General features: G+C 52.5%; 1 protein-coding gene across 9 annotated transcripts in view; it reads left to right on the top strand.

Moving 5' to 3' along the window:
• Nucleotides 1-14,498, top strand: part of LOC147229160 (focal adhesion kinase 1-like) — a 55,798-nt gene that overhangs the window by 24,436 nt on the left and 16,864 nt on the right. For 5 of the 9 annotated variants that reach the window (XM_086155985.1, XM_086155987.1, XM_086155982.1 and 2 more), the window contains 13 exons: nt 452-569; nt 879-909; nt 1,246-1,316; nt 1,728-1,745; nt 2,352-2,408; nt 4,097-4,117; nt 5,495-5,592; nt 6,087-6,171; nt 6,253-6,353; nt 6,482-6,597; nt 7,755-7,855; nt 7,979-8,068; nt 8,141-8,345. In XM_086155985.1, coding sequence (XP_086012111.1) covers nt 452-569; nt 879-909; nt 1,246-1,316; nt 1,728-1,745; nt 2,352-2,408; nt 4,097-4,117; nt 5,495-5,592; nt 6,087-6,171; nt 6,253-6,353; nt 6,482-6,597; nt 7,755-7,855; nt 7,979-8,068; nt 8,141-8,345 — 1,112 coding nt within the window. The remainder of the gene's footprint in view (nt 1-451; nt 570-878; nt 910-1,245; nt 1,317-1,727; nt 1,746-2,351; nt 2,409-4,096; nt 4,118-5,494; nt 5,593-6,086; nt 6,172-6,252; nt 6,354-6,481; nt 6,598-7,754; nt 7,856-7,978; nt 8,069-8,140; nt 8,346-14,498) is intronic. The other 4 variants (XM_086155988.1, XM_086155983.1, XM_086155984.1 and 1 more) reach the window with 3 other exon arrangements.

Here is a 14,498-nt window from a genome sequence, read left to right as displayed (position 1 = left end):
CCGGGAGACTTGTGCTTCTTGCTGAAGGCCAGTTTCGTACGTGCGGAGGATTCCTGGGGTCCAAATCCGAGAAAACGGTTCCCCGACGTCGGCCGTGTCCTTGTTGAACGCTGCGGTTTGTGTGGTTATTCTGCGAGAGCGTGCATTTGCGGCGCGTTGCCACAGGTTTACATCACCCAATGCAAAATCAGCAGAGCCGCCGGACGCCGGAGGGCGAGGAAGAGTCACCATCTGCCCTGGAGTGCCGGCAACAGTGTGTCTGTCAAGTGTTGCCGCGTGTTTGCGGCGGGACTTCATAGCGGGAGCGTCCGGCGGCATCATTGGTCGAGTGTCCGTGAAAAGGATGCGCGTAGAAGTCCGTCTCCCCGATAAAGCTCCCGTTGTGTCGGAGGCGGCGCTGAAGCGACGCTCTGTCTCACACTTACACTCGTCCCTCTGTCCGTCTGCGCAGCCTCTTACAGTCACCACCGCATCCCTGACCACCGCCGAAAACATGGCCGACCTGATCGACGGCTACTGTCGACTCGTCTCCTCGGCGTCGCGCTCCTTCATCGTCAGGGTCCACAAAGGTAAGGCGCCAAAGCGCTTTGACCCGCTTCCGTGAGGCTTCGCGCCCCTCGCGGGCTCATGCTAAACGATTGTCGCCATGGCGACCCCGGACCGGCGCTCACAACACCCGGATATTAATAGCATGTACCGAAAAGATTGCCGTCAGCTCTCCGTCAGACGCTTCGGCCGACGCTGACCTCCGGGACTCCACGCGCGTCACTCTGAATATCCGTCTCGCGCCGGCCGGCCCGTTTCTAAAAATAAGATGTAAGCGGCGGTGAATGTTTGTCGCTGTTGCTCTTCTGACCTGATTCATGTGTTCATTGCAGAGGGCGACAGAGCGCTGCCCTCCATCCCAAAGTAAGTCGGCCCTTTGCTTTTGTACCGCCTCGCCTTTTTATGGCATTCCTGTCTCGTCAAGTCATCCGACTCTGCTCTTACTGAAAGTGTCAGTCAGTGTGAAAAGACCGTGAGACACATTTTAATGGATCGGCAACTATTTACAGAGGAGAGCAACCTCCCGATCACCTTGATGTCATCGCATTGATTACGCACTGATAGAAAGTATTAGGATGTAGCGTGAAGGAAACGTACCACGCCGCGTCTCTCACTGCTCTGCACTTTTATGTCACGGTTGATCGGTAACTGGTTTTGGGTTAATGTGAAACATGTGTGGAAAAAAAACAAAAAACGCAGGGTTTCCAATCACGAGAGGCGGATGGAGAAGCGGATGGACGGCGTGCGAACCCGAGCCGTGTGCGTGTCAGGTACGCCATCCCGTCTCGGCCTCTTCTTCCTCCACTGCCCTCCCTGCCTCGCTCTCCAAATGTCATGAATGACAGCAACCGCTCAGAGCTGGATAAAGACTTCATAGATATGTGTGTGTGTGTGTGTGTGTGTGTGTGTGTGTGCGTGTGTGTGTGTGTGCTCCATTTCCTCTATAAAGCCTGATCTGTGTGCAGTGAGGAGTCCTTGTCTTGCCAGATGTCTGCATGGAGCACTTTAGTCAGTGACTCTGCTTCGCTGCTCCGCCGACTTTTAGCAGACATGAAATCCCATCTAACGGGAGCTCAGGACCAGCAGTTTCCTGCTTTTCATTCTCCCAAACCGTCAAACTAATTTCTCTCTCTCTGTCTCTCGCCCCCCCGCTCGCCTCTCCTGCCGTGTGCCCTCTGCAGGTCACACAAGCGGCGATGGTAAACAGCGTTCTCTTCTATTAACCGCAGGGAATAGATAAAAGGCTGGGCTTGGGGCCTTGTTTTTGCAGGCTGTGTGTGTGTCAGTGTGTGTGTGTGTGTGTGTGTGTGTGTGTGTGTGTGTGTGTGTGTGCGTGTGCGTGTGTGTGTGTGTGTGCGTGTGTGTGTGCATGTGTGTGTGTGAGCCACAGCCTGATCCATGACTCAACCTGTTTTTCTTTGACTGGTGTTGCTGGAAAGAACAACCCTTTCCATCCCTCCCCTTCCTCTCTCTCCTTGTCTTTGGGTGTCTCTCACCCTGCACTCTCCCATTCGACCCTGCAACCGACATGGTGATTTTTAAGAAATGCTTTTTCTCTCAGCTGATCTATATTTGGGCGGTTGGTTGTCTCCGTGAGGTATTTTCACTATTTGCTGCCCGCACGCAGTCACTCCCGGGGCCAATGGCTCTCTCCGATTATGGAGGGCCGTAAAAGATCGCTTTTAATCTGTGATTTCTTTGCGGCGATATCTGATCTCGACTGGGCTTTGACGGCTTTTTCGAGACTTGATCGTTGTCTCCTCCGTTCCCCCTCCCAACTCTCTGTTGTGGTTGTTTTTTGGCAGAAACGGACGACTACGCCGAGATCATAGATGAGGAGGACACCTACACCATGCCCTCCAGTAAGTACTCGCACACATAAACGCTTTGCTAACACCCCGCGGGACAAATCCATCGGCGGCCCGTGAATCTCCGTCCGCGGGTGCTCACGCGGCGTGCGCTGCGCGTGTCCAGGGGCAAAGCCAAACCCGACGCCTGATCGGGGGCTTCCTTCTCGCGTCCCAAAAGACAGGCGTTTCAGTCAATCCCCCCCCCGTGGACTCTCATGCTAGCTTCGGCTTCCCCCCGCTATGTAGAGGTGTTTCCGTGGGAACCGGACCGGCAGGTGCGAGCCTCGCGCTTCCTCTCTGGATGAGGGTAAATCAGGATATGCCGTCCTTTTCCACGTCTCTCCGAGGGCTTCCTTGATATGGAAATGTGGCTGAATTGTCAGCGCTTTGAAGAGGTGGTGAGTGTTTTGCCCAGAAGAGTCACTCCTTGTGATACCACACTTCAGGCTTCACTACCCTTTCAGCGCCTACAAAGTATGGATACAATTATTTGGTGACAAAACTAATCCGCTATTATATCTGTCTGCCATGAGGATTACTATGTTTTATTTGAATTCAATGTGATTGACTGACTTTGTTAAAGCACTGCAATATATGCACAAGTCACAACTCAATTTTTATTTATTTTTTTTTATAACTAACTACATTATCATACACAATTTTTGTGGAAATCAATATGTTTGCAGCCAATTGATGCTAAGGAATAATAATTCCCAAATAAGGAGCAGAGGATAATGTCGGCCATTCCTTACGTTGGACTTCTTTGCTCAAATGCGGATGAACATTTGGCGAGCCCGTTTTAATTCGATGTTTTTAATCTTTATTTCATGACTTCTGTTTGTTTTTAAAGGAGTCGTCTCAGGCCTCGGGGGGGATTCTACCTTTAGAACGCCAACGCTGAACGTTTTAAACGTCTTGGTTTGATGAGTGCGGCATGTTGTTGATTCTTGATGCGGTTCACAGAGTGCAAGCCAGTTCTGCTGAGTTGCACGATTGTCCTCCGATGATTGCATCTCATCAATTTTCGCCATTAGAACACTTGCTTTATTTCACGCCGTGTTCTCTGATATGTGGCTCCAACCCGGTCCGACATCCTCTTCTGACAGTGTAATAACTGCTGGGGTCGTTCCTGGCTTTCACTTTGGAAAAGCTCAGAAGAAGGTCGGTCCATTTTCTACCGAGCGCCACCTCCGAATCCTTAGCAGATCCTTTCAAATATGGACAAGGTCTGTGGTCGTCTACGCTGCCGTCGCCGCTCGCAGCTTCGTGCTCTGCCAGTAACGCTAAGCGTCGCCGCCGCAGTGTCGGGTCAGATGGGTAGATTGGAGAAGGGCAAAAGAGTCCCGACTTCTCACCTCACCTCGTGCCATTCAACTCCATTTATTTACATTTCGAGCCCCTGCTACGCTAGCGTGCGCGCCACGTCCAACAGCGAAGGTTTCCTATGTTTCCATTTAAACACTCGTGGCTGGTTTCTGCTGCGAGGAAGGGAAGGGCCAGCCGGCGTGGCTGGTTCAGATGGCGGGTTCTGAAAGCATCAGGACCCCTAATGCCTCCCCGATGGTAGTCGCGTTCTTCCTGTCGGTCGGCCATCGCGTGAGCACCGAGCGAGCCGATGTAACGGGAAACTCCAATAACGGATCCTGAACCTCTGCACTCACAGCTAGTTGTTCTGTCTCCTATCACTAACCCACTCTCAGAATACTATGGACTAGATCAAGGTAATGACTGGAACGTTACCATAAGTCTGGTTGTGTTGTGATGCCAATTTGATTTGGTGGTTGTTGTGGTGCCCCCCCCCCCCCCCCCCCCCCCCCCGTTTTATGTTTGCTTGCAATTGTAAAAACAAAACAACACAATCAAACAAAGGAAAGCGTTTTGCATAAGTCGTCTGGCTACCTGTAGATTTGCTCGCCCCCCATCTGTTGGTGTTTGATGTGCTGTCAGTTTTGGGCCAAAGCCGTCCGTGCACAGCCGTGCGCAGCATTATGGTATCGGTTATTTATTTGTATCTCCAGTACAAATCAGCCGTAACTAAATGAACTAAATATTAAGCCAAAAAGCCCCACTCTTCTCAGCTCCAGATCCATGGGTTTATTCACGCAAAGACAAAACACACAAGCATTAATTGCGGCAAACTCCCGGTCCGTGCACGTCACAGCCCCTTTTCCCAGCCGGCCCGGCTCTCCTCTCCTGCATCGCCGTCTCCAAGTGCCGCTCACTCGCTAAGCATTTCACCAAAGTGGACGTAACCTGCTTTATCCAGTCCCGTTGACTAACGCCGACTGTTTTTTATGCCTTGTGTGTGTGTGTGTGTGTGTGTGTGTAGACCTAGCATACCTGGATCACATGGACAAAGTCAGGTCAACATGCATGCCAAGCAAAGCAAACCCACCATTCCTCCGAAAATTGACTGGTGGTTTTACAACAATTGAGGAAAAAAAAAAAAGAGGGATAATTAAGAAAATAGGCAAGCAAATATCAGACTGGTCCAACTCAGACGTGTGACTGACTGATACAGTGAACCTGACTTTATCCAGTGGTAGCTTTAGCTTCACCGTAGCTACTTATTTTCACATCCACGCAGAAATTGAATTGATTTATTCATTTACTAACCAGTCTGTTTTCTTTCCTACGGCATGCGTGGCTGTGGTTTGCTCTCGCTGCATGCTTCTGACATCCAGCCGTGCTGACCGCTAAACAAAAGCAAAAGACCCAAAACAAACCAAGCTTGCCAGAGTAGCAGGATGATTTGTTTCATTAGTACGCGGCACTTTTGGCTTCACGTGACTCCCGGCTACCGTCTCATGACACGCAAAAGCGGATGTTATTTCTTATTTTTTCACATGGCGTTGCGGTGTGCCACTTCCACCTCCGGCAAGTGATGCGTATCTGCTTTAAGGAGACGATTCACGCCGTCATTGGCGAACAACATTTGGAGATTGAAATGTAGAAAAGAAGAAATCCTGCAGTGCCCTGACAAGCTTGGCGAATGCTAGTGACTCGACAAAGAGTTCGCGGACGCGGGTTCTGGTGTGTCGTCCTCCTCATGGCGGCCGTGTGTGTGTTTCTTGTCCACGTGTGTCGTGTACTTACAGCGCAGGACTACGAGATCCAGCGGGACCGCATCGAGCTGGGGCGCTGCATAGGGGAGGGTCAGTTCGGAGACGTCCACCAGGGAGTCTACATCAGCCCGGTAAACAGAGCGCCGCCAGCGGCAGGAGATGAAGATTAGTGATGTGAAGGTCGTATTGCACGAAGGACTGAGCCAGAGGGTAAAGGGATTATTTACACCGGTGAAATCAAGATTTAATATCCGCGCATCGATATTTGGGTCACGTCTCCAACCCAGAACGGTCAACTTTCACTCACATTAGTCGCGGCTCTGCAGATCCAGAAAGGTACTTTTCCACCTGTTATATTTTCGCCTCGGTCTTCTTTCCCCCTTTGTCTCTCTCACACTCCGAGAAGGAAATCTGTCCCGTCCTCACCCGAGTGTCGTCCCTCACAAAGTAACTGAACGTGACCCCTTAAGTCAGAATTTCATTTGGAAGTAAGACAGACACCGTTGTGTCACTTGACGTAGTACCTTTATATACATGTACGCTCAGATTGAAAAATAAATGGGGATTTCTCTCTCTAGATTTCTCTCTCTCCTTCTGACTTTTGGCTCATATTTGTGTCCGTCAGGAGAACCCGGCCCTCTCTGTGGCCGTGAAAACCTGCAAGAACTCCACATCGGACAGCGTCAGGGAGAAGTTTCTCCAAGAAGCTCGTAAGACGCACGTCGCTTTGGTTCTCTGTGTCTTCTGACTCTCGATCGAGGTTGACCTCTGACCCCCCCGCCGCCCCCCAGTGACCATGCGTCAGTTTGACCACCCTCACATCGTGAAGCTGATGGGCGTCATCACCGAGAATCCAGTTTGGATCATCATGGAGCTTTGCACGCTTGGAGAGGTAGGAGGAGGAGGAGGAGGAGGAGGAGGCGGCGCTGTTTACGGCCGTGCTGCAAATGTTGGAACGTCCGATGAGAGGCCTCCTTCTCCATTTTGTTTGTCCATCGCCGCTCTCTTTCTCCTCCGCAGCTGCGCTCGTTCCTGCAGGTGAGGAAGTACAGCCTGGACCTGGCCACGCTCATCCTCTACTCCCACCAGCTCAGCACGGCGCTGGCGTATCTGGAGAGCAAACGCTTTGTACACAGGCACGTTGGGGGATTATTATCACCTGAAGTAAAGTTTGGAGCTCTGGCTTCCAAATCCAAGTACAGTCGTCCCCGGTGGCGACCATCTTTTAATGTGATTATCTCTTATAACTTTAAGTTTTATGACGTTCCCAACACTCTTATCAACCCTATTCACGGAGGCGGGGGGCGCAGGGCCAATCAGAGCACAGGATACAGAGCGCCACGCTTTGGTTGGTCACGACCCTAGAATATGCTCATTTCATCACTAAAATGATGGAAGTCACGAATGTATAAAAATACATTTCTACTGCAAAAACTCACGGTGCAGCGAAGAAACCGTGGCTTGAAATTGGAGAGTTTTTTTTTTAATTTTGAATCGATGATTTTTCCGTGCTATAAGATGCCAAAGATGCGCTGTGAGATAGTGAGACAGCTCAAAGTGAAGCCCCGTGTGACGGGGGGGCTGCCGTACTCTGAGTCGTCTCCTGGACCGTGATGTTTGCAGATGATGCAGAGATCGGTAGGCGGAGGTGTGACCTGGAGAGGAGAGCCATGGAGGTTAGCCGCAGCAAGACGGAATACAAGTGTGTGTTAATGAGAGGGACCTGAGCGGAACGGTGCAGAAGGGTCAGAAATCCAGAGCAGTGGAGATCGTGGAGAACAGGTGGAGAAACTTGAGCTAGAAGGTTTGAACAGGTGGAGAAAGTGTCAAGAGTGGGAGAAGAGAATCAGTTGTAATGAAAGGCCGAAAGGATCCATGGACTCCGGTTTGGAAACACTGAGGAGAAGACAGGAGGTGGAGATGAGCTGACGTGGAGGTTCCCTTTGGGAGCGAGGAGGACGGAGAAGATCGGGAGGGTGTCCGTCGGGGGGACGGTACACAGTAGATGTTCAAGAGGTAAAGTCACACTGAGATGGTTTGCACACTGCAGAGCAGAGCAGAGGAGGTGTAGATCCTGGTAGAAGGATGCGGGGCTGGAACTGCAGAGAAGAAGGTGCGATGGAGGCAGACTCCTGGCTGTGGTGAGTCCTGAAGGGAGCCGCCCAAAGGAGAAGCAGTTGCAAAGTAGTGCAAAATAAAAGCAGTTCCCTAGAATCCTCCGCCGCTAGTTTCACGCCACCGCAGAACGGAAGATGAGGCGAGAGCAAAGAAACATCACTTTCTTCCCCCTCAGGGACATCGCGGCGCGCAACGTGTTGGTGTCGACGGTGGACTGCGTGAAGCTCGGGGACTTCGGTCTGTCGCGATACATGGAAGACAGTTCTTACTACAAAGGTGAGGAAGGACCTCGCCGCTGGTCTCGGTGGGGCCGCCTTCATCCTGCCCAAGAGGAAGGGAGAGGAAGGCTCCAGTTGGGTGGTCATGGAGGCGTAACGCTCTGTGTTCCCTGTCTCCCAGCGTCCAAAGGTAAACTGCCTATTAAATGGATGGCTCCGGAATCTATCAACTTCAGACGGTTCACCACGGCGAGCGACGTCTGGATGTTCGGTGAGTCGGCGTCTCGTGCCGCTTCCTTCCCGGTCGGCGAGTCGGCGCTCACGGCTCGCTCTCCCTCGCCAGGCGTGTGCATGTGGGAGATCCTGATGTACGGCATCAAGCCCTTCCAGGGCGTGAAGAACAACGACGTGATCGGCAGGATAGAGAACGGCGAGCGTCTGGCCATGCCCCCCCAGTGCCCGCCCACGCTCTACAGCTTGATGACCAAGTGCTGGTCCTACGATCCCAGCAAGAGGCCGCGCTTCAACGAACTGAAAACCCAGCTCAGGTACTTTGGCTTTCATTTTTCCAGGCGTGCCATCCGAGTCTAGTCGTGAACAAGCGCTTTGTCATGGAGGTCATGGAAAACACCATGGAAAAACACCTGCGAGGGGTGTGTGTGTGTGTGTGTGTGTGTGTGTGTGTGTGTGTGTGTGTGTGTGTGTGTGACTCGTACGCAAAGAGACGCAGAGGTTGTTGTCTGTGAAATACGGCGATGGAGGCAAGAGGTTTCGAGGGATTCGGCGGGTGCACGGCGGTTCTGTGGACGGATGAGGTGTCGGAAGAGACGCTCAAAGTGGCTCGTGGACGGTTTGATGGTTTTAGAAGGAGTGCGTCACCTTTAGTGCAGCGTGTAGGATTAAAGGTGAAGCCAGTCGCTTAAAAGCAAAAGAGCGTCAAATGAAAAACTCCCCCGACCGCCTCCTCGGTCCGATCTTCAAGGTAAATACAATGAATATACTAATAAAAGCGGTTTATTCCCCACATTTACCACAGCAAACGGTGAGAGTTTGTCTTACACCTTCCCAGCACTAGATGTCGCTGTCAGACACTTAGTGAGCAAACAGCTGCAGCAGATCCACGCTTCGCTGTGGGGTCAGTTTCCTCAGATGGAATGAACGTGGTGTCCAGCAGCGAGCCTCTAACACGTCCTGCGCTGTGGAGGATATAATCCCAGGTACTCCGTAGTACTTCAGCAAATGAGGTGTGACGGAGTGTTTGGATTACCTTACGCTGCGCTCCACAAGAGCTCTAAAGCTGTTACTAGTTTGTTTGTATTTTTCTCCGTCGCACCGTCGCAGTGATATTTGTCCTCCCGTCGTCACCGGATATGAAAAGCGAGACAGATCGCTGTCTCACCCCTGCAGTTGGGAGTATTCTGGGATGGTTTTGGGGTGAAAAAAAAAGAAGCTCATTCACATCAATAAGTGCGTGGGAGTACGAAGCAGCCAAAACACACGTTACACACCTAACCGCACCTCCTGTTTGGGTAGATGACTTCCAGTTGTCATGGTTACGCGGCGGAGATGGACGGACTAGACGTCACGCCTCGCCTCCCCGTGAAAGGACACGTCAGGGCGGCGCTGCCGGTCCGACCTGGATTCAGACAGACGGGGAGACGGTCGGGCCGGGAGAGAGATTTCATCTATCGGGAGATTATTACGTGGGCACGTCGTGATGGGATGACACAGAGGCAGGCAACACTCTGTGTCGCCCTGGAAACGCACCGCCAACAATTACATCAGCGCTCTCTTCAGGATGGCGAGCCAAGCGCCGAGTCGGGTCACGTCATAACGTTTTGTTATTATAATCGGATTTGGCTAACGAGGCCAGATGAATGACGTCGCGGACTCGCTGCGGTCTAGAAAGTCACAAAGTCTTGGATGACGCGGAGGCTCCGGCTCTTTAGCGATTTGGAGAGAGAACTTGAAAAGAAGAGACGCTCGTCAGAAGAGGAGGACATGAACCGGGGCGGCGGGCTTCAGTATACGTGCCATCCAGAGCCGGGGGGGGGTCGGGCGCCAACGTGACATCACCGGCTCCCGTCATTTCCCCTCCCGACAACACCGGACCCATTCCAAGAGCATGGAAGAAGTGACCAGGCAAGAAATGAGCCTGCTGATAATCATCTCAGGACAGAGGGGGCAGAACACTCGGTGCACCGTGACGTCAACATGCTCGTCCTCCAGGCTCCCTGCAGAGAGATCTCAGGGTCGGCGGTCCACAGCCCGGGGAGACCGGAAAAGACGGGAAGAAATGCCTTCAAGCAGCCGGGAAGGGCTGGAGAAATGTGTCAGGGGAGATAAGAGAGAAAAGAGGATCAGCCTGAAAGAGAGGGAAAGGTGTCCAGGACAGACCAGGACAGACCAGGACAGACCAGCCAGTGAGAACCAGTGAGAACCAGTGAGAACCAGTCTGGTTCACAGGACAGGAGGAGCTGGCGGTCGCAAGGATGAAGATGTTGAGGTGACCAGGAGGGACCGGAGAGGGAAGGAGATGGCAGGTTTTACTTGTTCAGAGAAGTCAGACTGAGGCGGCCAGGTTGGTGTGCAGAGGAGGGACGCTGAGCGTACGGCCGGAGGGATGGCGGGGTCGGAACTGGCGGCGGGAGATAGTAGAGGAAAGATTGGGGAGGAGATTCGTGGACGTAGTGAGAGCGCGTGGTGATCGCTGGTGTGGGAGAGGAGGATGCAGAGAATAGGGTGAGATGGAGGAGGCTGGAGGGAGTAACTGAAAGGAAAGGAAGACGGCGACCTGTGAAACGCTACGGCCGCCTCTCCTCGGCTCCACTTCTGAGTCTCTGCTTGATCTTTGGGCTTTTTGCACAATGTTGAACGCCGCATTTGAAGTGCAGAAATATGGCTGTCAGACACTTAATGAGCAGCAGATCCACGCTGCATGGGGGGTCAGTTTCCTTCAGATGAAATGAACATGGTGTCCAACAGCGGGCGTCTAATACGTCCGCCTTTTAGAGGATATAATCCAAGTTACTACGTGGTATTTCAGCAAATGAGGTGTGCGGGAGTGTTTGGATTACCTCGGGCTTCGCTCCACAAGAGCTCTAAATCTGTATTTAGAAATTGCTTGTTTGTTGATATTTGTCCTCCCATCGTCACCAGATATGAAAAAGCCAGACAGATAGCTGCCACATCTGCAGCTTGGAGCATTCCGGGACGGTTTGGGGTGAAAAAAAGAAGCTCATAGTCCAATAAGTGCGTGGAAGTAAGAAGCTGCCACAACACAAGTTGCACACCTAACTGTGAAAGCCTCAACACATCTGTGTCCGGCTTCCAAATCCAACGCTACGTCCTTGCTAAGGTCACCATTTTTCTGAGACCCGTTCATCTGGACCCGTGTTCCTGCACGGGCTCAGGCCTTTGCAAGCGGTCCAGATGGACCGGCGGAGGCCTCCGTCCTCGCCTTCTCATCGACAAAATGCAATCTGGGCGGAAAATAAAGAGGAACCAGTACGAGCTTGTCCCGGGAACTTACTCGGTATCCCTTTCACAACGCAAACTAGATGTGATCTCAGCTTACCTGGCCTTGTTTGTGTCAATCCCTGGGCACCTATGAGAGCGGCGGTGTTATCAGCCACGCACCTTCCCGCTCACAGCGAGACAAACCTTAGGTACTTTCCCCTCTTCCATGGGTTAATATGCAGCGCGCCGCCTCAAAACAATCGCTCTGCCGCGCAGCCGGGGTTTGGGAAGGGCTTTTCCCGGGTGCCGTGAATCAGCGTTTTCCTCACAGGTATCGACACGAGCAGACACGTATCGGCGACAGCGGGCCGAAACAATAACAGGGCTAACAAACCCTCGCTTTTAACGTAAACGTCGGCCCCGCGGAGGCTCTAAACTCTGAATGCCGGGTTCTCATCGAGACATTCTGGTGGTGAAGGTTTTGTTCAGCAGTTATAAGAATCATTTCTGCTCCTTCGTAACACGTTCTATTCTCGGCCTGTTATGGGCCGCGATGACGGTTTGCCGCACGTACAGCAAATACACAAATGCGCGCAAAGACTTGCAGGCAAACGAATGTAGCCGTCTGAGTTTCAGCTGCGCAGCCAGATAACATCACGGTTTCCTTCAGCGTGCACATTGTCGGGGTCTCACTCTCCTCTACATACGCAGAAAGAAGAAGAGGAAGAAAAAAAAAAAGAGTAGATATTTAACTCCTGCGGTTTTATGGGTTTGCTTAAAACCAGCATGACTCACACCTTAAATTCCACCAGCATCTCCCGACCCTCTCCAGCGGGGCTCCTCCGGCTCTGCTCCTCCAATACCCTCTTCCCGTCTTTGCGTCTCCGCCCCCGACCGGGTCGTGCATCCTTTCGCCCTCTTTTGCGTCGCCGAATCGTCCAAACGGCCGCGGTCATGTTTGGTCCGCTCATTAGCGCGACGCAGCCTCGCCGTATTTTCATGCCTGACTTTTAAAGAGTTGCAAAAACGCAACATGGGAAAAAAAGATCTCACGCCAACTGCATTTGAAGGCTTCGCCAAAAATACCGTCTTTACGGCCGTGTTATAAACAGCGTGAAACGTGCCTCGGTAGCCCGTCGTGGGGTTTAATCGATTGTCTTGGAGACGGAGTCAATATTGACCGTGTTAACTGTGGTCACCGGTCATTAATGGGAGAAAATCATGCCGTAAAAGGCTACATGATTTGGTTTAGTGCCGGTCTGGCTGGCTTTTATGTTACAATATCAATTACAGGCTGTGCCTGCCAACTATGCAGTTCTCTGTTACTATTACGCTTTTCCCGAGACGGCGGACCAACATCTGTGTGTGTGTGTGTGTGTGTGTGTGTGTGTGTGTGTGTGTGTGTGTGTGTGTGTGTGTGTGTGTGTGTGTGTGTGTGTGTGTGTGTGTGTGTGTGTGTGTGTGTGTGTGTGTGTGTGTGTGTGTGTGTGTGTGTGTCTGTGTGCGCACCGTGGGCAGCTGCCAGGAGCTGCAGCACGCTGCAGAGCAGAGCCAGTGAGGGAAGGGAACAGCGAGGAATGAAAAGGGAAGAGCCGAGCTTCCGTTGAGTTGTTCCCGCCGTCGTGGTGGTTTCGCTGCGTCGGCGTCGGCGTGGCCCCTCTTGAAAGTGGGCTCCGTGTTTACGAGCGATGCCGGGACCCTTTGCCGTCGCGAGGGCCGGATCTCGGACGCCACGCCGTCCTCGCTTTTCTCGGTGGATAGTTTTGTTCCCCTGAAAGTGTGTTTTCTGGAGCGGGCCGGTGTCATCGAGAGGTAAGGAATCGTCTCCTCTCCAGGCGAAATATCTTTAGCGACTCCGGCTGGTTTTGAGATGTGTAAATAGTTTGTGAGCAGCAGAAGCGACATTATGGAGCCCGTCGGACCAAAACTTTACAGCTCGGCTCTTTGGTACCTGCTCCGCTGATTTGAAGAGCAAGTAAACATTTTTCTCGCCTGAGCACATTTCCGTCCGGTGAAAGGTTTGCAGCGCTGCGACGGCCATCGTGTCGCTGTCCTGTCAGCCAAAAGGACTCGGCGGGCCAGTTCAATAAAGACGCGACAGTTTAATAAAGACGCGACTGCCCTTCGTTCGTGGTGCAATTTCAAGTTTTAGCGCCAGGAAAAGTAAAGTGCGGTTTCTTCACGACGTGTGTCGTATTTTCAGTTGAGTTTGGTCGGGTTCTCCGAGTGGGTTGTGACTTTTCCACCTTTTTCGGTTCCCTCGGAGGACCGGGGAGCAGCAGCCGGGCATCTACTGCACGCGCTCGCTCGCCTGCGTCCATCTTACTCCGATGCGCACGAAAAGGTCACTGGACTTAAATCCCGGGCCAGATATTTGCACGGTTTGCGCCGCCGTCGGCGCCCGACGGCCAGCAGGTGAGAGCGGCGTCGGAGCGAAGCGGAATATTTCTGAAGAGCATTCGGCCCCGCCTGAGTAAATAAAGTAAGCAGGGCTTGTTGTTCCAGATGGCGGTGTGAGTTGGCCGGGGGTGGAGAGGCGCTGATAGTATCCTGGTCTCAACCGGCCCGAGTCATTTACGGGCCAAAACCAGAGGCAGACTCGGATCCGTTCCAGACGGGAAACTTTTTAATCATTTGGTTATTTTTTGGCGGCGGAGCTCATCAGGAAGAGCGATTCAAGACGCAGAAACACGTGAAAACGTAACTTGTGCGTCCGATCTATCGGCAACTGCCACGCCGCGTTGAAATGACGGTTCTCTGTGGAATTTTGGCATTCATGTCTTCTTCCACGGCGGCTCGGTTACCCTTCAACCGCTTCGCCTCATCAGACTCACGCCAACCATCAGTGACCGTGAGATTGCAGTGCAAATGTGTGCCGCTGCGCTGTGATGGAAAAGATTAACAGTACTTGACAGGAGACGGGCTGAGACAGGTGCGCACACACACACACACACACACACACACACACACACACACACACACACACACACACACGGCGGGGGACAACAGAACAGCGGGGTAATGATGTGTCCAGAAATAGCCCCAAGCCTTGTTGAGGCAGCAGAGAAGAAGGAAGGGCGCTTTCCATTGTGTGACCTCAGTTCTGGAGGATCTTATCGACGGTCCGGCGGCAGCAGCAGCAGCAGCAGCAGCTCTGCCTCCTGGGAATCGATTCGGGCCGATCTTCTTCTGTGTTTGGTGTCTATCCGCAATCAGGTCAGTACCAGTAATTGCGGCGGGTA

The sequence above is a fragment of the Fistularia commersonii genome, chromosome 11 (genome assembly GCF_037954325.1).
Source record: "Fistularia commersonii isolate RoL2024-O1a breed Wild chromosome 11, RoL_Fcom_v1.0, whole genome shotgun sequence".
NCBI lineage: Eukaryota > Metazoa > Chordata > Actinopteri > Syngnathiformes > Fistulariidae > Fistularia > Fistularia commersonii.
Note: the sequence above shows the minus strand (reverse complement) of the source record. Positions and strands in the feature narration are given on the sequence as shown.